The following is a 23,512-nucleotide window of genomic DNA, read 5'->3' on the forward strand; positions in this document are numbered from 1 at the left end:
ACTCAACTTTAGTTTCATCTGTCCACAGAATATTTTGCCAGAAGCGCTATGGAACATCTCGGTGCTCTTTTGTGAACTTCAGACGTGCAGCAATGTTTATTTGGGACAGCAGTGGCTTCTTCCATGGTGTCCTCCCATTAACATCACTCTTGTTTAGTGTTTTACGTATCGTAGACTCGTCAACAGAGATGTTAGCATGTTCCAGAGATTTCTGTAGGTCTTTAGCTGACACTCTAGGATTCTTCTTAACCTCGTTGAGCATTCTGCACTGTGCTCTTGCAGTCATCTTTGCAGGACGGCCACTCCTAGGGAGAGTAGCAATAGTGCTGAACTTTCTCCATTTATAGACAATTTGTCTTACCGTGGACTGATGAACATCAAGGCTTTTAGAGATACTTTTGTAACCCTTTCCAGCTTTATGCAATTCAGCAATTCTTAATTTTAGGTCTTCTGAGATCTCTTTAGTTTGAGGCATGGTTCACATCAGGCAATGCTTCTTGTGAATAGCAAACTCACATTTTGTGAGTGTTTTTTATAGGGCAGGGCAGCTCTAACCAACATCTCCAATCTCGTCTCATTGATTGGACTCTAGGTTAGCTGACTCCTGACTCCAATTAGCTTAAGGAAAAGTCATTATCCTAGGGGTTCACATATTTTTTCCAACCTACACTGTGAATGTTTAAATGATGTATTCGATATATACAAGAAAAATACAATAATTTGTGTGTTATTAGTTTATGCACACTATGTTTGTCTATTGTAGTGACTAAGATGATCAGATCAAATGTTTTGACTAATTTATGCAGAAATCCACGAAATTCCAAAGGGTTCACATACTTTTTCTTGCCACTGTATGTCTATCATTAAAGGCTACATTTCCAAACAAGACACAGAATAAGCATGGTACAACATGTCATCATCAGCTATTAGTGATAATAAATGTAGCATTGTCAGATTTGTAATTTTTAAAAATCTCTCTCCCCTTTAGCCATGACCGAACAATGCAAGACATTGTCTACAAGTTGGTGCCGGGACTACAAGAGGGTAAGTGTCTCACTGGTTTCTCTTCTGCCTTGTCCCCTCACCAAAAAGATTAAAACAAATATTTGAATCTGCCCATATACATTTCCAAACCAACCCCAGTTTGCCTTTAATCTTTTTTTTTCAGTGAGATTGGGGCTGAATAACAAACCTCCCAAAGCACATAGCCCTGAAATATCTATGAAGGATTTGACTTTTATTGATTTATGTGATAGACTGTAATGAGAGAAATCCTACTCCATACAGTATGCCATCAAATTTAAAGAAGCCCTAGTGACAGTTACCTTCAGCCAAAGCAAGGCCCTAATTCTCCCTTGTGTCTCTTTCTCTTTCATTCCCTTTTTCCCCTCCTGCAGCGGAGATAAAAAAACAGAGAGACTTCTATCAGAAGCTGGGAATGGAAGTGCCCGGGGACATCAAAGGAGAGCTGTGCAGCATGAAACAACATCTAGATCCTCAGCGCAATGGTACGGTCCACTCTCGCCCGCCAGAGCCTATGCACACACATCTTCCCCCCCTCTATTTTCCCTACTTAGTATCACCTCTTTCCTGGATTCAGCCCAGGCGAATCAGAGTGTGAAAGTGGCGGCGCCTGTAAAGCATGGCGGCGTTGCGATCCAGCCCGACAATGAGGTGTAAACGCATGCCCAGAGAGTCGTCACAGAGCAGGCCTAATTGGTCGCTCAATACCCTTTCTGATTTCTTGTAATTAACGCTCAAATGGAAGTGGAACTGCTCTCGCCCCCCCGTTGGGCTGAGCTGTGGCTAACATCCTTACGAGGTCGTTTAAACAGAATCCTGGCAGAAATTGAACCCTTGTCAACACTCACTGCCCAGCAAAACAGAAATAGTGCGGAGCTTGTTGGCTAACAACAGGCGACAGCTCCTGCTCCTAGATTTCCTGGGAGCCGAACCCCGGAGTGGGGACTGACATGAGTGTGCTAATGGACAGCTTCTATAATATCACCTTCACTTCAAGAGCGCAAAAAGTGGCTTTCACTCTCATTTTATTTCTGTCTATTCCTTTCTCTCATGTTCTCTCTCACTTCTATCTCTCATTCCCCCCCTCTCTCTCTGTCCCTCGCTCTCTCTCTCTCGTACGTCTAACATTCTATTTCATTCTCTTTCATTCTCTCTCCTATACACTGAGTGTACAGAACATTAGGAACACCTTCCTAATATTGAGTTGCAGCCCCCTTAGCCCACAGAACAGCCTGAATTTGTTGGGGCATGGACTCTACAAGGTGGCGAAAGTAGGCTTGGGCGGGACACCGTATATACCGTATACCGGGGTGTTTGGATATAGCCACAGGATGGTTTTTCAATACCGTCAATACTGTTGAAACTATTTATTTCAAACGTTTTTCAAAACATTTTCATATCTGTAGCAATGTTTTAAGTAAATACCTGCAGTCAACTAGTGCAATGCGTCAGGAAATAAAGCAGATTGCGTTCTTATTTCACCTGTCACATTATTTTACATTATGAAGCTTACTTAGTTCCCCAGCACAGTTGAGCCAGTCACGTGTTTGTTTGTAAAAGCACAACAGGAGATTGACGAGTGTATGGACGAGTCACGTTTTATATTGAAAGTCAGCAGTGTTTTTTTTGTTGCTTCAAGTGTGATCAGGGACATGCAACTATTGTTTTCCTTCACAGAAAATACATTAGTGCAACACATTCGAAATAAAATAGCTTCATTTTTATCAGATGGCAACAGAAGTGCAACGCTATTTGGCTGGCAGCCGCACAAGTAAATGAGCAAAAATGAATCACGGCCATCATATTTCTAATGTTTAGGCCTATAGAAAGAATGTTGCCAACTACATTTCCTAATTTTTTGCTTAAAGTTAATCTTGCATTTTACCAGAGAAAAATAGGCTGGCTACACTGAGAGAAGTACAGGAGAAAAGAATCGCTGTCTGCTGATAGAATGCCCTTTGTGAATTCTCATTCGAGTTTAGAAGTGCAACTGAAGCACAAAATGAGTCTGATGCCGAGCAGAAATTACAATAAGAAGCCATTTAGATCTGTGTTCACAAAACGGGGGCAAGAAATTATTTATGTGTTTTATATTTTTTTCCTTTGTGAAAAATGCTGAATTTTGTGTTAACACGACCCTTAAATTGAACTTGCTATCTAAGCAAGTGGCTGGATTAATGAGGTGACGGGGCATCATATTGTGTAAGCTTTCTGTCCTCTTTGAGAAGTCAAAGCCCCTTGGATGAGTTATTTGTATAGCTGCCAAGGCTTTCTTGATTTCCTTATGTTTTTTTCTCCTCCGTTCTCGGCCTGACTGCTCCTCCCCCCTCTCTTCTCTGAGCAGAGCAGGCAGGCCCGTTGCCCTAGCGACTCCAGACTTCACAGTCCACTCAGACACAGTGTGTAGACATGCTGCTGGAGAGCCAGTACTGCATGCTTCAAAACTTTGTTCATTTGCATAATGTCTCTCGTTCACATTCACTTGAAAATGTTCAAACTCACCAAAAAATGACATTCGGTAGCTCCTACCTATATATGTATAACATTATGAACTGGATTGCCTGTCTTTGCAATTTGTTTATTTTCGTTGGGGCTCGTTAGCGTATTTAGCTAGCAGCCTCCATGCAAATTCACTATTACTTGTGCTGATTTTGTTAGCATTCTGGTAATAGATGCCCAATGGGCTTTTTTTGCATTTTTTTCGCGCCCTCTTGTGTACTAAACCGGTAATACTGTAAATCCCGTGGTGAGAGAAGGACGGTATGACGATGCCGCCCAACCGTGTCGAAAGCATTCCACAGGGATTTTGGCCCATGTTGACTCCAATGCTTCCCACAGTTGTGTCAAGTTGACTGGATGTCCTTTGGATGGAGGACCATTCTTGATACACATGAGAAACTGTTGAGCATGAAAAACCCAGTACCGTTGCAATTCTTGACACACTCAAACCGGTGCGCCTGGCACCTACTACCATACTCAGTTCAAAGGCACTTCAATCTTTTGTCTTGTGCTTTCACGCTCTGAATGGCACACATACACAATCCATGTCTCAATTGTCTCAAGGCTTAAAAATCCTTCTTTGTTTTGTACACTCAGCGTGCATTAATGCCAAAGTCTCCATAAAGACCTACTTATGTGAAGAATCACATTAGTATTTTACATGCCAGCTCTTTATGACAATGTCCTCTGTGAGGGGTTTTTCAACGGTGAACAATGCTGTATGCTATGTAGAAGCTAATGAAAAAGAAAATGTTCTGTGACATATAGTGCTCAGATTAGCCCACTAGTTTCTTGTTTGTAAGACTTGATAATATCAGTGTCTTATTCCTAGAATTGTTCCAAAATGGAAACAAAGTCTACCTTATACTTAGTGTCATTGAGTTATTTTCAGGTTGGCTGAAGGTGTATCATAACCAATTTGGCCTCACTTGAACAGTAATCACTCTGCTTACTCTTGAGATTAGCTCGGGCCAGTACAAGAGTGCTCTCAAGCCTCACTGTCAATCCCCTTTGGGATGTACTGCGGAGAGCAAATGGGAGAACAATAGAAGATGGTTGGGCCCCAGTCCCATCGCCAATCATAGAGAGGGAGAAAATGTTTGTCTACAAACAAGGGGCTACCTAATCAACTGAGCTCAGATAATGGCCCCTCGCTTCGCCGGGACGGAATTGAAAACTCAGGGTATTGGGAGATTCTCCAGGCCCTCTCTCCCAAGGTCTTTTCCATCACAGTGAACCAAACATCCGGAGCCAACAAGTTTATTTAACAGGAGCTAGCCTCCCTCTCACCGCTCCAAGCCTATTTTCCTCAGCTTAGCTATTTCGCTGTGTGGAGAAGCCTTATTTCTCTCTTCCTCTTGCCAGTGACCATTGGCCCTTACTTTATAATGGCCTCTCTCCATCTCAATTTCCCTATTCCTCCATCTTTGCTCAAATGGTTCCCCAAGGCCAATTAAACCAGAGAAGAGGTTTGATTTTAGCCCCCTGCAATCACAGAGGCAAAAGATCAGTTTGCCTTCATTAAAAGGCCCCCTGATTTGGATGACCGTGCTCAGACGGTGGACAAATCAAGTAAACTGCTTGACGCTTTGGGCCACGTAAATTCCTAATAAATGTAACTCTACAGTTGAATGGATACAGGCCATTTGGTTCATTAGGAAAAAAGCATGCCCTGTTTCTTGCCATCAGATGAGCATTGCTTGTGTTTAGCTAATAAAGAGAGCAGGTATGAAAGTAAATTATGTCCAGTCGACTAGGTTAAAGGTTGAACACACTCCGAGTGATCCACTCTTGTCATTCACTCATAATTGTCTGGTAATTTTAGGTAGAGCCATGGCTGTATGAAGTAATATTCGTTAATGTGTTAAAACATTGAAATGATGAATACAGTCGATGGCAACTAAAATAAAGTCTTATTAGGCTTTCTTTGACCACTATCTGTCACCTCTCTCATTGGTTGACAACAGGTGAGGTGAAAACGGAGGACACGGCAAATAAGGAAACAGCGGAGGAGAAACCGGAGGAGGAGGAAAATGATTATCACCGCAGCGACGAGCAGGTAGGTGGACGTCCACCACACGCCGCCTTCATTTCCTGCAGGACAGGAAGGAGTCATCCCTGAGCTCATCTTTCATTTCCTCTGTCCGGGTGCCATTAAATTACGAGCCCCACGCTTTGTCTGCTCAAGTGGAAACTCATAAACATTATCCTAGGTTATAGGGGAATGTATTTTATACCATCTATTGCATTTTGCCTCTGTCATTGCTCATCCATATATTTATATGTATATATTCTTATTCCATTCCTTTACTTAGATTTGTGTGTATTAGGTATTTGTTGTGGAATGGTTAGATTACATGTTAGATATTGCTGCACTGTCGGAACTAGAAGCACTAGCATTTCGCTACACTCGCAATAACATCTGCTAACCATGTGTATGTGACCAATAAAATTTGATTTGGATTTGATTTGGGTGAACTATTTTGTAATGACCAGTTTACCACATGGTAGGCCTATAGTTGTTTTGATTCGTATATCCACAAGTCGACAACCCAGCATGCCCCACATACAGCTCATTTAAAATACGGAAGGGTTTATACATGAATTTCGTCTTGATGATCATTTGTATTCCAGTACATTCTCAGCCCTGTGGATGATATCAATAATGCAGAGAGCTTTTATTGTCTCTGCTCGTCGCCGTCATATTCACAAACAATAATTCCCAGAAAAGAGCCGACGTACACTCATCACCACTATATAGCTTCAGGTGATTGGCTGTTTAACACGTAGCTATTGTCTCCGCTAAGAAAAGATCAACATGTTTTTGAAAACACGCCGTGTCGACACGCAGCCGAGCGCCACGTCCTCTCTACTTGGCCGGGAGATTGTACCAGAGGTCAAAGGTCCCGCTCTTTTGGTGTTCAGCAGAGGTGTGGAGTGTGGAAAGAAGAGCTAATAGAGCAGCTAAGCTTTGTGAACAGAATACACGGAGGGGAGAACTGCTGTCAAGCGTCATGTGAGACACGGGAGAAAGGGAGAGGGTGAAAAGGAGACAGTGGGGGGGAGGATGTGAGAAAGAGATAAAAAGAAAAAAGGGATTTGGAGGGTCGAGATAGAAGCCCTTTAAGTCACCGTGGGTGAGAGAGTGCTAAAATGACATGGCTGCTATGAAATTGTGGAGGAAATGTAGAAGAGCGTGAGTGAAAAGGATGGATAGAAGGAGGTCAAATCAAATTGTATTTGTCACATACACATGGTTAGCCGATGTTAATTGCGAGTGTAGCGAAATGCTCGTGCTTCTAGTTCCGACCGTGCTGTAATATCTAACAAGTAATCTAACCTAACAATTTCAGGTGAAGAGAGGAATGAGAAACAGAGAGATCAGGTTAATGGGGAGAGAAAGAGAGGACACAGAGGAGGGAGGTTATGCAGAAAGGGATGAATTGATAACCGAAAAAGAACAGAAACAAAAGATGGCGAGGATGGATAACTAAATTGTCTCATAGGCAGTGTTGGGATTCGTTACTTGGAATAGTAATATTTTAAATATTATTTGTTTTATTAGTTATTTCTTTACGCTGTCCATTCAGTACGGATAAGCAAACTTTTAGATTTACTTTGTGATTTTCGCCATTCTTTGGTTGAGTTTGTTTGATATGCGTCCTTAATAAGTAATCCCTTTGATTTGATGCTTTATATTTCAATGCATTATTATGTGCAGGATCGATCTGAGAATTTGCATTCGCCGCCATTTAACCCACTAGTCATTTGAGTTTTGATGTCAGAATTTGAAGTCGGCCTTGTTGTGACTTGATAGTTTTGAATTGCATTTATCAGACATTTCTATTGTTTTTATGGACATTACTATAGAACACTTGGAAACATTATTTATGGATATTTGGTTATTATAATGTGTATATATGTCTCCTCTTTCACACATTTTTGTGGAACAATTCCATTTCAAAATAGGCTACAAGCGTTTCTCCATTCAGTGTTTCAGAACATGATTGGAGAATGGTGCTCATTTAATAAAGTTAGATCAAAGCTGAATGTCTGCAAGGTTACATAATAATAGTGTTCTACATAATCTAACCGAATAGTATAACGTTACTGTAAATAAAAAAACACCACATTTTTTTATGAGATTGTAAGATGATTGTGCGAATGGTCCGATTTTTCACTCATGCAGCCAAAACTGAACAGTACGTGACACAAGGCAGAATAGATTGAAACAAAACACAAGGAGGCGACAGTTTGTTAACTGCATGCCAACCATTTGATCTCAATCAGTTTCATGAGAATATGCATTTAGATCTTGAGTGATGTCTCATGAATGATGTTGCATGGACGTTGCACTGGTAGAACTTGAAGACTAGGCCTGTCATTTACGATTGACAGTGATACATGTGAATGGAGGGTGAGCACATACAGTTAAAGTCGGAAGTTTACATACACTTAGGTCATTATAACTCGTTTTTCAACCATTCCACAAATTTCTTGTTAACAAACTGTAGTTTTGGCAAGTGGGTTAGGACATCTACTTTGTGCATGACACAAGTAATTTTTCCAACAATTGTTTACAGACAGATGATTTCACTTATAATTCACTGTATCACAATTCCAGTGGGTCAGAAGTTTAGATACACTAAGTTGACTGTGCCTTTAAACAGCTTGGAAAATTCCAGAAAATGATGTCATGACTTTGGAAGCTTCTGATAGGCTAATTGACATCTTTTGAGTCAATTGGAGGTGTACCTGTGGATGTATTTGAAGGCCTACCTTCACACTCAGTGCCTCTTTGCTTGACATCATGGGAAAATCAAAAGAAATCAGCCTAGACCTCAGAAAATAAATTGTAGACCTCCACAAGTCTGGTTCATCCTTGGGAGCAATTTCCAAACGCCTGACGGTACCACGTTCATCTGTACAAACAATAGTACGCAAGTATAAACACCATGGGACCACGCAGCTGTCATACTGCTCAGGAAGGAGATGCGTTCTGTCTCCTAGAGATGAACGTACTTTGGTGCGAAAATGCAAATCAATCCCAGAACAACAGCAAAGTACCTTGTGAAGATGCTGCAGGAAACAGGTACAAAAGTATCTATATCCACAGTAAAATGAGTCCTATATCGACATAACCTGAAAGGCCAGTCACCAAGGAAGAAGCCACTGCTCCAAAACTGCCATAAAAAAGCCAGACTACGGTTTGCAACTGCACATGGGGACTAAGATCGTACTTTTTGGAGAAATGTCCTCTGGTCTGATGAAATAAAAATAGAACTGTTTGGCCATAATGACCATTGTTATGTTAGGAGGAAAAAGGGGGAAGCTTGCAATCCGAAGAACACCATCCCAACCGTGAAGCATGGGGGTGGCAGCATCATGTGGTGGGGGTGCTCTGCTACAGGAGGGACTGATGCACTTCACAAAATAGATGGCATCATGAGGAAGGAAGATTATGTGGCTATATTGAAGCAACATCTCAAGACATCAGTCAGGAAGTTAAAGTTTGGTCGAAAATGGGTCTTCCAAATAGACAATGACCCCAAGCATACTTCCAAGGTTGTGGCAAATAGGACAACAAAGTCAAGGTATTGGAATGGCCATCACAAAGCCTTGACTTCAATCCTATAGAAAATGTGTGGGCAGAACTGAAAAAGGCTGTGCGAGCAAGGAGGCCAACAAACCTGACTCAGTTACACCAGCTCTGTCAGGAGGAATGGGCCAAAATTCACCCAACATTTTGTGGGAAGCTTGTGAAAGGCTACCCAAAACATTTGACCCAAGTTTAACAATTTAAAGGCAATGCTACCAAATACCAATTGAGTGTATGTAAAATTCTGACCCACTGGGAATGTGATGAAAGAAATAAAAGCTGAAATAAATCATTCTCTCTACCGTTATTCTGACATTTCTCATTCTTAAAATAAAGTGGTGATCCTAACTGACCTAATACAGGGAATATTTACTAGGATTAAATGTCAGGAATTGTGAAAAACTGAGTTGAAATGTATTTGGCTAAGGTGTATGTAAACTTCCGACTTCAACTGTAAGTACAGGTAAAGAAACCGAGGGTATAACATGCCAGTAGAGATTTGATTCTGAAAGTAATGTTACTTGAAAAATTAACTGTAATAATGTTACACTATTTGAACACAAGTAACTTGTTATATTATTCATAAAAGTAATATATTACTGTAACACGTTACCCCCAACACTGCTTATAAGTGTGACTTTTGAACAGCCACTCAACCCTAGTTGGTATTAGTAATAACAGCAGGAGAGGGCTAAGCATGGCTGGTTTTTGGACTTCTTCCGCCATGTCTGCTGGGTGACCTTCTAAAGGTTGACCTTGGGGTGGGAAGGAAAGCCAAGGCAGGCTAATCAGAGCAACACAACACTGAAATTGGAAGGAGGAAGAACCATGAAAGCAAAATTTAGCAGAGTAATGAACGTCTGCTCACGTTGGCAGAGGCACAAAGGTTTGAATTTTCCCATCCAAGATTTACAGACAATGGAGTGAGTGTATTTGGTGTCAGTTATTTTCAAGTGAAATGAGCTCCCAATTAAAAAAGATACAAGGACACTGCTTGATAATGTGATAAAATGATTTTTAGAAAGACATGACATCAGAATATATAACTCCATGTTCTTGTATAGTGATTTTGGGATGCTAAATATGGACATACAATTGAAGTCGGAAGTTTACATACACTTAGGTTGGAATCATTAAACCTCGTTTTTCAACCACTCCACAAATTTCTTGTTAACAAACTATAGTTTTGGCAAGTCGGTTAGGACATCTACTTTGTGCATACCACAAGTCATTTTTCCAACAATTGTTTACAGACAGATTATTTCACTTATAATTCACTCTATCACAATTCCAGTGGGTCAGAAGTTTACATACACTAAGTTGACTGTGCCTTTAAACTTCTTGAAAAATTCCAGAAAAGGATGTCATGGCTTTAGAAGCTTCTGATAGGCTAATTGACATCATTTGAGTCAATTGGAGGTGTACCTACATTTACATTTACATTTAAGTCATTTAGCAGACGCTCTTATCCAGAGCGACTTACAAATTGGTGCATTCACCTTATGATATCCAGTGGAACAACCACTTTACAATAGTGCATCTAAATCTTTTAGGGGGGGGGGGTTAGAAGGATTACTTTATCCTATCCCAGGTATTCCTTAAAGAGGTGGGGTTTCAGGTGTCTCTGGAAGGTGGTGATTGACTCCGCTGTCCTGGCGTCGTGAGGGAGCTTGTTCCACCATTGGGGTGCCAGAGCAGCGAACAGTTTTGACTGGGCTGAGCGGGAACTGTGCTTTCTCATAGGTAGGGAGGCGAGCAGGCCAGAGGTGGATGAACGCAGTGCCCTTGTTTGGGTGTAGGGCCTGATCAGAGCCTGAAGGTACGGAGGTGCCGTTCCCCTCACATCTCCGTAGGCAAGCACCATGGACTTGTAGGGGATGCGAGCTTCAACTGGAAGCCAGTGGAGAGAGCGGAGGAGCGGGGTGACGTGAGAGAACTTGGGAAGGTTGAACACCAGACGGGCTGCGGCGTTCTGGATGAGTTGTAGGGGTTTAATGGCACAGGCAGGGAGCCCAGCCAACAGCGAGTTGCAGTAATCCAGACGGGAGATGACAAGTGCCTGGACTAGGACCTGCGCCGCTTCCTGTGTGAGGCAGGGTCGTACTCTGCAAATGTTGTAGAGCATGAACCTACAGGATCGGGTCACCGCCTTGATGTTAGTGGAGAACGACAGGGTGTTGTCCAGGGTCACGCCAAGGTTCTTAGCACTCTAGGAGGAGGACACAAGGGAGTTGTCAACCGTGGATGTATTTCAAGGCCTACCTTCAAACTCAGTACCTCTTTGCTTGACATCATGGGAAAATCAAAAGAAATCAGCCAAGACCTCAGATAAAAAAATTGTAGACCTCCACAAGTCTGTTTCATCCTTGGGAGAAATTTCCAAATGCCTGAAGGTACCATGTTCATCTGTACAAACAATAGTATGCAAGTATAAGCACCATGTGACCACGCAGCCGTCATACCACTCAGGAAGGAGACACGTTCTGTCTCCTAGAGATGAACGTACTTTGATGCGAAAAGTGCAAATCAATCCCAGAACAACAGCAAAGGGCCTTGTGAAGATGCTGGAGGAAACAGGTACAAAAGTATCTCTATCCACAGTAAAACGAGTCCTATATTGTCATAATCTGAAAGGCCGCTCAGCAAGGAAGAAGCCACTGCTCCAAAACCGCCATAAAAAAGCCAGACTATGGTTTGCAACTACACATGTGGACAAAGATTGTACTTTTTGGAGAAATGTCCTCTGGTCTGATGAAACAAAAATAGAACTGTTTGGCCATAATGACCATCGTTATGTTTGGGAAAAAGGGGGAGGTTTGCAAGCCGAAGAACACCATCCCAACCGTGAAGCATGGGGGTGGCAGCATCATGTGGTGGGGGTGCTTTGCTGCAGGAGGGCCTGGTGCACTTCACAAAATAGATGGCATCATGAGGGAGGAAAATGATGTGGATATATTGAAGCAACATCTCAAGACATCAGTCAGGAAGTTAATGCTTGGTCGCAAAATGGTCTTCCAAATAGACAATGACCCCAAGCATACTTCAAAAGTTGTGGCAAAATGGCTTAAGGACAACAAAGTCAAGGTATTGGAGTGGCCATCAGAAAACCATGACCTCAATCCCATATAAAATTTCTGGGCAGAACCGAAAAAGCTGACTCAGTAACACCAGCTCTGTCAGGAGGAATGGGCCAAAATTCACCCAACTTATTGTGGGAAGCTTGTGGAAGGCTACCTCAAACATTTGACCCAAGTTAAACAATTTAAAGGCAATGCTACCAAATACTAATTGAGTGTATTTAAACTTCTGACCCACTGGGAATGTGATGAAAGAAATAAAAGCTGAAATAAAGAATTCTCTCTACTATTATTCTGACATTTCAAATTCTTAAAATAAAGTGGTGATTCCAACTGACTTAAAAAAGGGCATTTTTACTAGGATTAAATGTCAGGAATTGTGAAAAACTGAGTTTAAATGTATTTGGCTAAGGTGTATGTAAACTTCCGACTTCAACTGTAACTGTTTCACTGGAATATAAATGTAACATATTTAAAAATCTCCTTAAGCTATTGAATCTATCAAGCAATTTACCTGCTGTTCACTACAAAGCTCAAAAAGAGTGAAAAGGGGTGGTGCTTCAAAGACCTTCATTTACTCAATGCCTTACGCTATTGCATTAGTCATATCTGTGAATTTGCTCCGAGTCATACCAGCTCGGCAGTTCCCTAATGATTCCACTAATGTAACGGCCTCGAAGACTGCTGCCGAACTACCATTAACTCTCAGTGCCTCACTCTCTCAATGGGAAGCTTTTATTTGCATCATAATGTTTCCCTCATTGCTCGTTCCATTGAAAACCAGCCATTTACACTTTACAGCAGTCTTTACACTTTACAGCGGTCTTTACACTTTACAGCAGTCTTTGCTTTCGATAGGTTCCATTGCTGCTGAGTATTTATTCGCAGATGATTTTCCACATTTGAGCATAACTCTGGAGACCCTTATTTTCACTGTCTCTGATGTTTTCGGGAGAAAGATAGGGGTTGCTAATACCATCTGTTTCTATTAATCCCTCCCTGGGTCTCCAGAAATCACCTGAAAATGGCAGTATAAGCCACTTTACCAGGGCACTTTGTCTGTCTGTGTGCCAGTCAGAGGGAGAGGCCTGATACTGGTAATGCAACGTGACTCCTTCAGGCCAAGCGGTACAGTCTCCGTTTACCATTCTCCAAAAGTGTGCCACTCTCCATCTCCTGGCTTCTTGAGACAATGCCATGGCACACAGTCACCATGGAAGACAGCAAGTCTCATGTGGAATGGTATTTTCAATGTAGTGGTTGATATCACTTTCATGTACAGTATTTGCAGCACATGATAGTTTAGGATAGTTCATCTGGTCTGCCTTCATGACAGTACTGAGAAGCCTGTAAGGAAAATTCAAGTGCCACCTCAGTCATTTTTTAAATGCGTGTTCATTTGTCTTCCCTCCTGCAGGTCAGCATCTGTTTGGAGTGCAACAGCAGCAAGCTCCGTGGCCTGAAGCGCAAGTGGATCCGCTGCTCGGCGCAAGCCACGGTCCTTCACCTAAAAAAATTCATCGCCAAAAAGCTTAACCTGACATCGTTCAATGAGGTATGGCTAACCCACTTTAGGGGGGATTTTCCTGCAGTTAGACGAAATTGAGCTTGTCTGAAGGAGGCCCCAAGATGTAGTTTTGGCTAGCTGTCTCTTTAAGCCCTTCCCATGCACTTTAAACTGAAAGTGATCCCTTTTAACAAGGCATTCTTGGTTCTCTCAAGGCAGTGCATTTGTTTGCCTCATCACATACACTATCCAAGCCTCTTTCTCCGCCATCCACCATATGTTCTGGGGAAAATATGCCCTTGTAATATAATTTGCTTTCTGTCATGTCATTGTGAGTCGCCTGTCACAACTGTATGCGGGAGATGTGACATAACTTTTAGGCCGGTGTTCAATTCGCTTTTTATCTCGTATCTGTCTGTCTTGAAGATGTGTGTGTGTGTGTGTGTGTGTGTGTGTGTGTGTGTGTGTGTGTGTGTGTGTGTGTGTGTGTGTGTGTGTGTGTGTGTGTGTGTGTGTGTGTGTGTGTGGGGGATGTCTTCAAAGTGTACGTTTCCATCACCAACGTCCGTGACGCAATACAGCTGTCAGCTGCTCTGTTGTTGTCTATTGAATATCAAGAGCCGTTCTTCATTGAAAATCTATTTTCAACACTAAACATACAGGTGTACGTCAACAGTCCCCGCTGTGTCAAAGCACAGCGCGTCGCTTTCCCATGGGTTATATTTATATCTATAGGATAATTGGGGCATCCATCTTGATATTTCAGCAGACCAGATGATCTGAATGAGTTGCATCACCCACACCATGTGTTTCATATTTTTTTATTCGTTTTCAAACTTGTTGCCATGTCCCTCAGCCCCCAAACACATGTACACATGGGGAGAGGGAAAACTACATCTTTGGATATTGTGTCCATTTTTTATGTTATTAATGACAATATTAATAATTGAATCAATACTCTAATACATGTTGTCTATTATTGCTGTAACTCTTGCTGTGGCAAGATGGTTTTAACTCTGTTACCAAGGTAAAATAACATCAAGGCAAAAGCAATGTTTCTCAGTTAGAAGGAAGAGCCAGCTACCAGTAGGTGCTGCTGTGGCAGTGCTGCTTCACACTGGCTTCCTCTCCTCCTCTCTCCCCTTTCCCCCTCAGCCCCTCAGTGTCTGTGTTGGGGAGAGTATTGATTGGCCGAATGCAGATGCGGGCAGCCGCCTCACAGAATATCAATGTTTAATCCACGGAGGAGGAGTGGATTGGCGAGGAAGTCTTTGATTCTATTGGCTACAAATAAGGTTTTTGTGCTTTTCCAAAAGCCCCCCATGCGCAAGGTGCTAAGGGCCCACCGTCAAATCTACTTTTCCGTCTTTGTTTCCTCTCAAAGAAATGTAGATATTTTGACGGCACAGAGAGACCTCAAGTCTGAATCAGAAGGACAATAAATCAAATATTATCAAAGCAGCGCATGTTTCTGAACGTGTGGGTGTTACAGCACATGCATTACACACCCCTAAGGTTAAATGTATTTATTCTCTATATGCAGTGCAGTGCAGCATTTCTCTTCCAGTGAAATGTTAATAAATGCAGCATTCTTGTATCTCCCATTCACAGCTGGACATTTTATGCAATGAGGAAATCTTGGGAAAGGACCACACTTTGAAATTTGTTGTCGTGACAAGATGGAGATTTAAGGTAATACTTATAAAAGAGAATGGGGATGAATAAGTCTACCAAAATATTGCTTTTCAGGTTCTGTTGAATCTATGTTTTCTGCATAGATCATCCACAGAGTTGCATGCTGATAAACTGTGCACACACAAGTCTCGGTGGAGAGAGCAGCTTGCTCTCCAGAACTATTTAGAGACCTTTTCTCTCATGATGTGCTATGGTGACATAAAACCCAGAGATTAATGGAAGTGAATGTTACGATCACAGCTTGTCATTTTAAACCCCAATGTTTTATACTAGAGGCTATGATAAGGATATAATCAAAGTAGTGGCCTATCCATCTCTGTCTGTGTTTAGAAGGCCATTTTTCCAGCTGTATTGTTTTCAGTCAGTTAGTCTTTATTTGTCATATGTTTTGTTTGCATTCCAGAAATCCCCCCTCCTGCTGCATTACAGACCCAAAATGGATTTGCTGTAGTCGGACAGAACGGTTGTTTTGGCCCAGTGGCCCAGAACTGTGCGTCGTACTATTTATGCAGAGACGATCAATCCCAACACCAAGCAAACACACCAGATCAGAAGTCCACACAAGCCAGCAAACAACAAACCCCAGCACAGATACTGCACCACTGGCGGGTTTAGATCAAAAACAACCTTTTTTGTCCGCTATACATCCTAGATATGTGAAAGATTTGAGAAAAAAGCATATATTTATACTTTTGTACAGATGAGACATGGAACCAAGACACTACTGGTGCTCTGTTTACACATGAACAAGATGTCGGGGAATTGTGTGCCCATCTTTTTTTTTTTTTTTCGACAGACTTCACTCCTCCGAACCTCATTGACTGATAAAAAGGCGAGGACGAGGATTTTTAACAGTTCATTTTATTTTTCAGGTTACACTCAAACGAGTCTTGGGAGCAAAGAAAGTATATACATTTATATAATAAGACATTGTTTCGAAGCTGTTTATTGCGTTGTTGTATTGTCCTCTGATTTATTTTTTTATTTTACTTAAAATTTGCTTCGGGTTTGCTGAAGGTTGATTGTGAATAGGGGAAAAAAATGTGTGTACTAATTTATGTTCTATATACCAATATTGTACATAAAATGTCATTATGAGAGAGATTGAAAGGAGTAAGAAAGATACTTAAGATTGTTAGGAAAGGTTCACAGAAGTGCTTCTGTACGGTGCATTCGGAAAGTTTTCAGACCCTTTGACTTTTTCCACATTTTGTTATGTTACAGCCTTATTCTAAAATTGATTAAATTAAAAAAAGTCCACATAAATCTACACACAATACCCCAAACAGGTTTTTTGATATTTTTGCATATGTATTATAAATAAAAAACAGAAATACCTTATTTACATAAGTATTCAGACTTGCTATGAGTCTCGAAATTGTGTCAAGGCACATATCTGGGGAATGGTACCAAGTTCTGCAGCATTGAAGGTCCCCAAGAACACAGTGGCCTCCATCATTCTTAAATGGAAGAAGTTTTGAACCACCAAGACTCTTCCTAGAGTGGGCCGCCCGGCCAAACTTCGCAATCGGAGGAGAAGGGCCTTGGTCAGGGAGGTGACCAAGAACCCGATGGTCACTCTGACAGAGCTCCAGAGTTCCTCTGTGGAGATGGGAGAACCTGAAAGAAGGACAACCATCTCTGAAGCACCGCACCAATCAGACCTTTATGGTATTGTGGCCAGACGGAAGCCACTCCTCAGTAAAAGGCACATGTCAGATCAAACACTTTGGTCTGAATGGCAAGCATCACAGCTGGAGAAAATCTGGCACCATTCCTGCAGTGAAGCATGGTGGTGGTGGTGGCATCATAATGCTGTGGGGATGTTTTTCAGCGGCAGGGACTGGGAGACTAGTCAGGATCGAGGGAAAGATGAACAGAGTAAAGTACAGAGAGATCCTTGATGAAAACCTGCTCTAGAGCGCTCAGGACCTCAGACTGGGGCGAAGGTTCACCTTCTAACAGGACAACGACCCTAAGACAACGCAGGAGTGGCTTCGAGACAAGTCTCTGAATGTCCTTTAGTGGCCCAGCCAGAGCCCGGACTTGAAACCAATCAAACATCTCTGGAGAGACCTGAAATAGCTGTGCAGCGACACTCCACATCCAACCTGGCAGAGCTTGGGAGGATCTGCAGAGAAGAATGGGAGAAACTCCCCAAATACAGGTGTTTCAAGCTTGTAGCATCATACCAAGAAAACTCAAGGCTGTAATCACTTGCATAGGTGCTTCAACAGAGTACTCAGTAAAGGGTGTGAATATTTACACTAACGTTCAAAAGTTTGGGGTCACTTAGAAATGCCCTTGTTTTTTAAAGAAAAGCACTTTCTTTTGTCCATTTAACATCAAATTGATCAGAAATACAGTGTACACATTGTTAATGATGTAAATGACTATTGTAGCCGGAAACAACAGATTTTTTTATGGAATATCTACATAGGCGTACAGAGGCCCATTATCAGCAACCGTCACTCCTGTGTTCCAATGGCACGTTGTGTTAGCTAATCCAAGTTTATCATTTTAAAAGGCTAATTGATCATTCGAAAACCCTTGTGCAATTACAGTGGGGGAAAAAAGTATTTGCTCTCCTGCTGATTTTGTACGTTTGCCCACTTACAAAGAAATTATCAATCTATAATTTTAATGGTAGGTTTATATGAACAGTGAAAGACAGAATAACAACAAAAATATCCAGAAAAATGCATGTCAAAAATTTTATTTTAATGAGGGAAATAAGTATTTGACCCCTCTGCAAAACATTACTTAGTACTTGGTGGCAAAACCCTTGTTGGCAATTACAGAGGTCAGACGTTTCTTGTAGTTGGCCACCAGGTTTGCACACATCTCAGGAGGGATTTTGTCCCACTCCTCTTTGCAGAGCTTCTCCAAGTCATTAAGGTTTCGAGGCTGACGTTTGGCAACTCGAACCTTCAGCTCCCTCCACAAATTTTCTATGGGATTAAGGTCTGGAGACTGGCTAGGCCACTCCAGGACCTTAAAGTGCTTCTTCTTGAGCCACTCCTTTGTTGACTTGGCCAGGTGTTTTGGGTTATTGTCACGCTGGAATACCCATCCACGACCCATTTTCAATGAGCCTGGCTGAGGGAAGGAGGTTCTCACCCAAGATTTGACAGTACATGGCCCCGTCAAACGATGCGGTGAAGTTGTCCTGTCCCCTTAGCAGAAAAACACCCCCAAAGCATAATGTTTCCACCTCCAAGTTTGACGGTGGAGATGGTGTTCTTGGGGTCATAGGCAGCATTCCTCCTCCTCCAAACACGGCGAGTTGAGTTGATGCCAAAGAGCTCCATTTTGGTCTCATCTAACCACAACACTTTCACCAGTTGTCCTCTGAATCATTCAGATGTTCATTGGCAAACTTCAGACGGGCATGTATATGTAAGGTGAATGCACCAATTTGTAAGTCCCTCTGGATAAGAGCGTCTGCTAAATGACTTAAATGTAAATGTAAATGTAATATGTATTCTTGAGCAGGGGGACCTTGCGGGCGCTGCAGGATTTCAGTCCTTCGCGGCGTAGTGTGTTACCAATTGTTTTCTTGGTGACAATGGTCCCAGCTGCCATGAGATCATTTGACAAGATCCTCCCATGTAGTTCTGGCCTGATTCCTCACCGTTCTCATGATCATTGCCACCCCACGAGGTGAGATCTTGCATGGAGCCCCAGGTTGAGGGATATTGACAGTTCTTTTGTGTTTCTTCCATTTGCGAATAATCGCACCAAATGTTGTCACCTTCTCATCAAGCTGCTTGGCAATGGTCTTGTAGCCCATTCCAGCCTTGTGTAGGTCTACAATCTTGTCCCTGACATCCTTGGAGAGCTCTTTGGTCTTGGCCATGGTGGAGAGTTTGGAATCTGATTGATTGATTGCTTCTGTGGACATGTGTCTTTTTTACAGGTTACAAGCTGCAGTTAGGAGCACTCCCTTTAAGAGTGTGCTCCTAATCTCAGCTCGTTACCTGTATAAAAGACACCTGGGAGCCAGAAATCTTTCTGATTGAGAGGGGGTCAAATACTTATTTCCCTCATTAAAATGCAAATCAATTTATAACATTTTTGACATGCGTTGTTCTGGATATTTTTGTTGTTATTCTGTCTCTCACTGTTCAAATAAACCTACCATTAAAATTATAGACTGATCCTTTCTTTATCAGTGGGCAAACATACAAAATCAGCAGGGGATCAAATACTTTTTTCCCCCGCTGTATGTTAGCACAGCTGAAAACTATCGTTCTGATTAAAGAAGCAATAAAACTGTCCTTTAGACTAGTTGAGTATCTGGAGCATCAGCGTTTGTGGGTTCGATTACAGGCTCAAAATGGCCAGAAACAAAGATCTTTCTTATGAAACTCGTCAGTCTATTCTTGTTCTGAGAAATGAAGGCTATTCCATGCGAGAAATTGCCAAGAAACTGAAGATCTTGTACAACGCTGTGTACTACTCTCTTCACAGAACAGCGCAAACTGGCTCTAACCAGAATAGAAGGAGGAGTGGGAGGCCCCGGTGCACAACTGAGCAAGAGGACAAGTACATTAGAGTGTCTAGTTTAAGAAATAGACGACTCACAAGTCCTCAACTGGCAGCTTCATTAAATAGTACCCGCAAAACACCAGTCTCTATGTCAACAGTGAAGAGGCGACTCCGGGATGCTGGCCTTCTAAGCAGAGTTGCAAAGAAAAAGCCATTTCTCAGACTGGCCAATAAAAAGAAAAGATTAAGATGGACAAAAGAACACAGTCACTGGACAGAGATATGGCTTTTTCTTTGCATCTCTGCCTAAAGGCCAGCATCCCGGAGTCGCCTAGTATTTGCATATCTCAAGGGCAGTACAGTATATCTACAACAAAGCACTTGTTTTGATAAAGACAAAATTCCCCATAGTTCCTTGGAGCACGGGGGTCATGTGCCATGTCGATACAATTTGTAAGTCGCTCTGGATAAGAGCGTCTGCTAAATTACGTAAATGTAAAAAGTGTTTTTAAATGATACATTTCAGCGTTGTAAATTGTGTAGATCGATGAGGGGAGAAAAAAAACAATTTAATCCACTTTAGAATAAGGTTGTAACATAACAAAATGTGGAAAAGCCAAGGGGTCTGAATACTTTCCGAATGCACTGTATATTGTTGGGCTACTTGTATATGTAGTATTGGGTTTTTAATGTAGAGAAGACTCCTTATCAGTATATAGAAAGGCATCTTTTAGTTGTCTGAGAGAGAAACAAAACAAATATATCAAATCTTCTGCCGTGTTAAAAAAGAAAATAGTCTGAAATGACGTTGCATTGCTACATGCACAAGATATGAATTTGAGACAGTCTATGAAAGCAGCCCGCTTCTAGACTATTCCAGTGATTGCTACATCTCAATTGCATTGCCATCAAATACGATTTACCATTAAATCAACCTGGTTTCCTCTAACAGTATAATCAAGCAAGAACTTGGGAGTATTGTTCGAAACATCTGTGTCCAAAAAGCCTGCAAGATGATATTATGCAGCTACTGTTACTCTTGCTATCGACAGGAGGCACTTGTATTGATTTATTCTCTTTAGGTATTCATACCACAATGAATCCGTCCTCGTGTTTATTCGACCACTCTTCACAGCTCCCTAACCCTGCATATTGTTTCGAGAGATGAGGAAGTGCACCCACAAGAGATGGCTGAGCACCCAGCAGCTGATAGCATTAGCATCCCAGTCCTTAGTAGAATGTATTCCTCTGGGTTACCTTTAGGTACAGTGCAGCATCCCACCACTTCTTCTATCCTATGTCATCGCTACCTTTATTGCCAAAGGCTTGAAAACCCCCTTGACTTGCTCTTGTATTTCTGTGTGGTCAGCTATATGAAAGTCAATGAGATTTAATCTATTTCACAGCAGCATGGGACCTGAGATAAAAAGCTGTTTGGAACAGATAGTCAAATATGAAACAGTTAAATTTGAGACGTTATTAAATTGACAAGAGCTTGAAGTTTTTTCATTATGTGAAAGAAGCACACTCAGATGTGAAAGATTAATACTCTTTTGAGCATATGAAATAAATGCATTTTTTGATATGATAGTATCAAAATCGATTACTTTTGTACCTTTTTGAGGTGGCTCTAATTTTGGTACTTATTTGAGCGTGTCTAATGAGAGTTTGGGGAGAAAGTACTTCAGAGATTAATGGCTCAACTGTGTATTACAGGAACCAAGGCACGGAAGGACAGAACAGTCTTAATTCATAGTCATGGCCACCTTTTTCTTCAGTGCAACTGAAATATTCTTTCCTTGATCTGGAGCATAAATGAACATTTCAGACCTCACATAGCATTACCTCACTGCGCTGTCAATATTTCTGTCAATCATTTTTGATTCCCCTCCTTGTATTTATGCAAGGAAAGCTGTCGGTCTTGTTCACACACAGTCCAAATAAGGTCTTATTGGTGCATATTATATTAAAAAAATACTTTCATACATGTCTCTACCAAACCAGCTTAACCAAAACTCATTTTTAGTTGGTTAACGGTCACCCCATCAGTAAATGCATAAATGCTATTGATATAAATACTTTTTAAAAATGATTTCCATACTTCGACCATATTTGTTGAGATGTCTTACAGTGTGATTTTTTTTTTGGATGCATATGGCAACACAATATGTGTAAAGTCTGTCTGGCTCATTTCCTGTTGTTTTTATCAGTACCTTCTGCCTTTGACCTTAGCTTACCCATCCAAGAGCTGAAAGATGTGCAAGCATATTTGTCAATATTGACCGCTTGTCTCCTGTGTGAATGACATATTCATTTTGTGTTACAGGCCCCATATATTTACATTAGCTTTGTTTGAACAGCATATTAGCCATGTAATCATTACTTATCGCAAAAATGCTATCAGAGAAAACAATTAGGTAACTATTTCCCAGCAGTACCTATGTCTTCTTAAGAACTGGTATAATTGGAACAAATGTTTTTACATGTTTTTTTTAATATGATTCAGATGTTCTTTTCTCTACTTGTTTTGTATGTATGCGAGTGCTGTTCAGGAACCCTGTGATGTGATCTCTGGGACATAATGGGGGGAGGGGCTTTGTTTTGGGGGCTTTGCCACAGTGAAGGCTGGTGCCTTCTCTTCTTTTCTCTCTTCTTGGAGCTGAGTACGGTGCTAACATCTTTTCTCTAACTCTAACTCAGTCTGGTTCAAATCAGCTTCAGAGAGTTAAAATGAGTGCTGTGGATTCCGCGGCCTGTAGTAGTTCAGTCACTCACTAATCGGGCTTCGTGACAACGTGCCCAGTGCCTACATGCTGGAGTCCAGGGGTGTGTTGTCTTGTCGTAACTGTCTCACTTTCTCTCTGTGCAGATGAAAAAGGTGCTCTTTTTTTCTTGTTGATTTGTTTGTTTGCTTTTCCCCGCGGTCCGGGCTTGCTCTGGAAAAAACGGAACAGAGAGAATGGTAAATAAAGTTTTGGACCGTGAAGAAGTTGCTGTTATTGAAAGCACACAAAAAGCGGAGAAGCTGGGGTAGCTATATACCTGAATGATTCTTCTTCAGAGAGAAAGAGTATTTATTTGGAGTTATTTTCATGCGACTCACAGTAACCTCAGTGAAATGCTTCGGGATCCCAGTTCTAGCTGTAGTTAGGCATTGACAGCTAGGCTAAGAGGCTTACATGCTTCCCTATTCTTCTCACTGCAGACCGTGGTTCATATCCAAACTGAACCGTTGCCAGTGTGGAGACCATGACATGTCAAGGCCTCAACTCATAAACTCCTCTTTTCTCATTTTCTAGACTCTTATCCTCTTGTTATCTCCGAATTATCCACACCGCGGTTGGGGCGAGCTGTACGTAACTGATAGTCTGATTGCCTGAACTTGACTACCAGCTAATTGAGATGTCATAATGATACTTATGAAGACCAGAATAAGCCATGGTACCTGTGGAGGCTTTTAACCTAGTTTTTTTTAAGAGTAATTAAGTCTTAATAATATTTTCGTGAAACAGCGGTAGTAATTTCTGAATGGATACCCTGGATAGACACCCAAAGTATTCCAGGTAGTCTCAAAATGGCCCGGTGTTTATGTTCCTGTAATAACAGTCTCCACTCTGAGAG

At 41.6% G+C, this 23,512-nt stretch overlaps 1 protein-coding gene across 2 annotated transcripts in view; it reads left to right on the top strand.

The window, feature by feature from the left end:
- The window catches only part of LOC115205164 (polycomb group RING finger protein 3), a 38,464-nt gene extending 21,947 nt beyond the window's left edge, over positions 1-16,517 (top strand). For both annotated transcript variants that reach the window (XM_029770864.1, XM_029770865.1), the window contains exons 5-10: positions 989-1,044; positions 1,398-1,508; positions 5,490-5,581; positions 13,616-13,753; positions 15,317-15,397; positions 15,804-16,517. In XM_029770864.1, coding sequence (XP_029626724.1) covers positions 989-1,044; positions 1,398-1,508; positions 5,490-5,581; positions 13,616-13,753; positions 15,317-15,397; positions 15,804-15,851 — 526 coding nt within the window. In that variant the 3' untranslated portion in view covers positions 15,852-16,517. The remainder of the gene's footprint in view (positions 1-988; positions 1,045-1,397; positions 1,509-5,489; positions 5,582-13,615; positions 13,754-15,316; positions 15,398-15,803) is intronic.
- The last annotated feature ends 6,995 nt before the right edge of the window (positions 16,518-23,512 follow it).

The sequence above is a fragment of the Salmo trutta genome, chromosome 13 (genome assembly GCF_901001165.1).
Source record: "Salmo trutta chromosome 13, fSalTru1.1, whole genome shotgun sequence".
NCBI classification, from domain to species: domain Eukaryota; kingdom Metazoa; phylum Chordata; class Actinopteri; order Salmoniformes; family Salmonidae; genus Salmo; species Salmo trutta.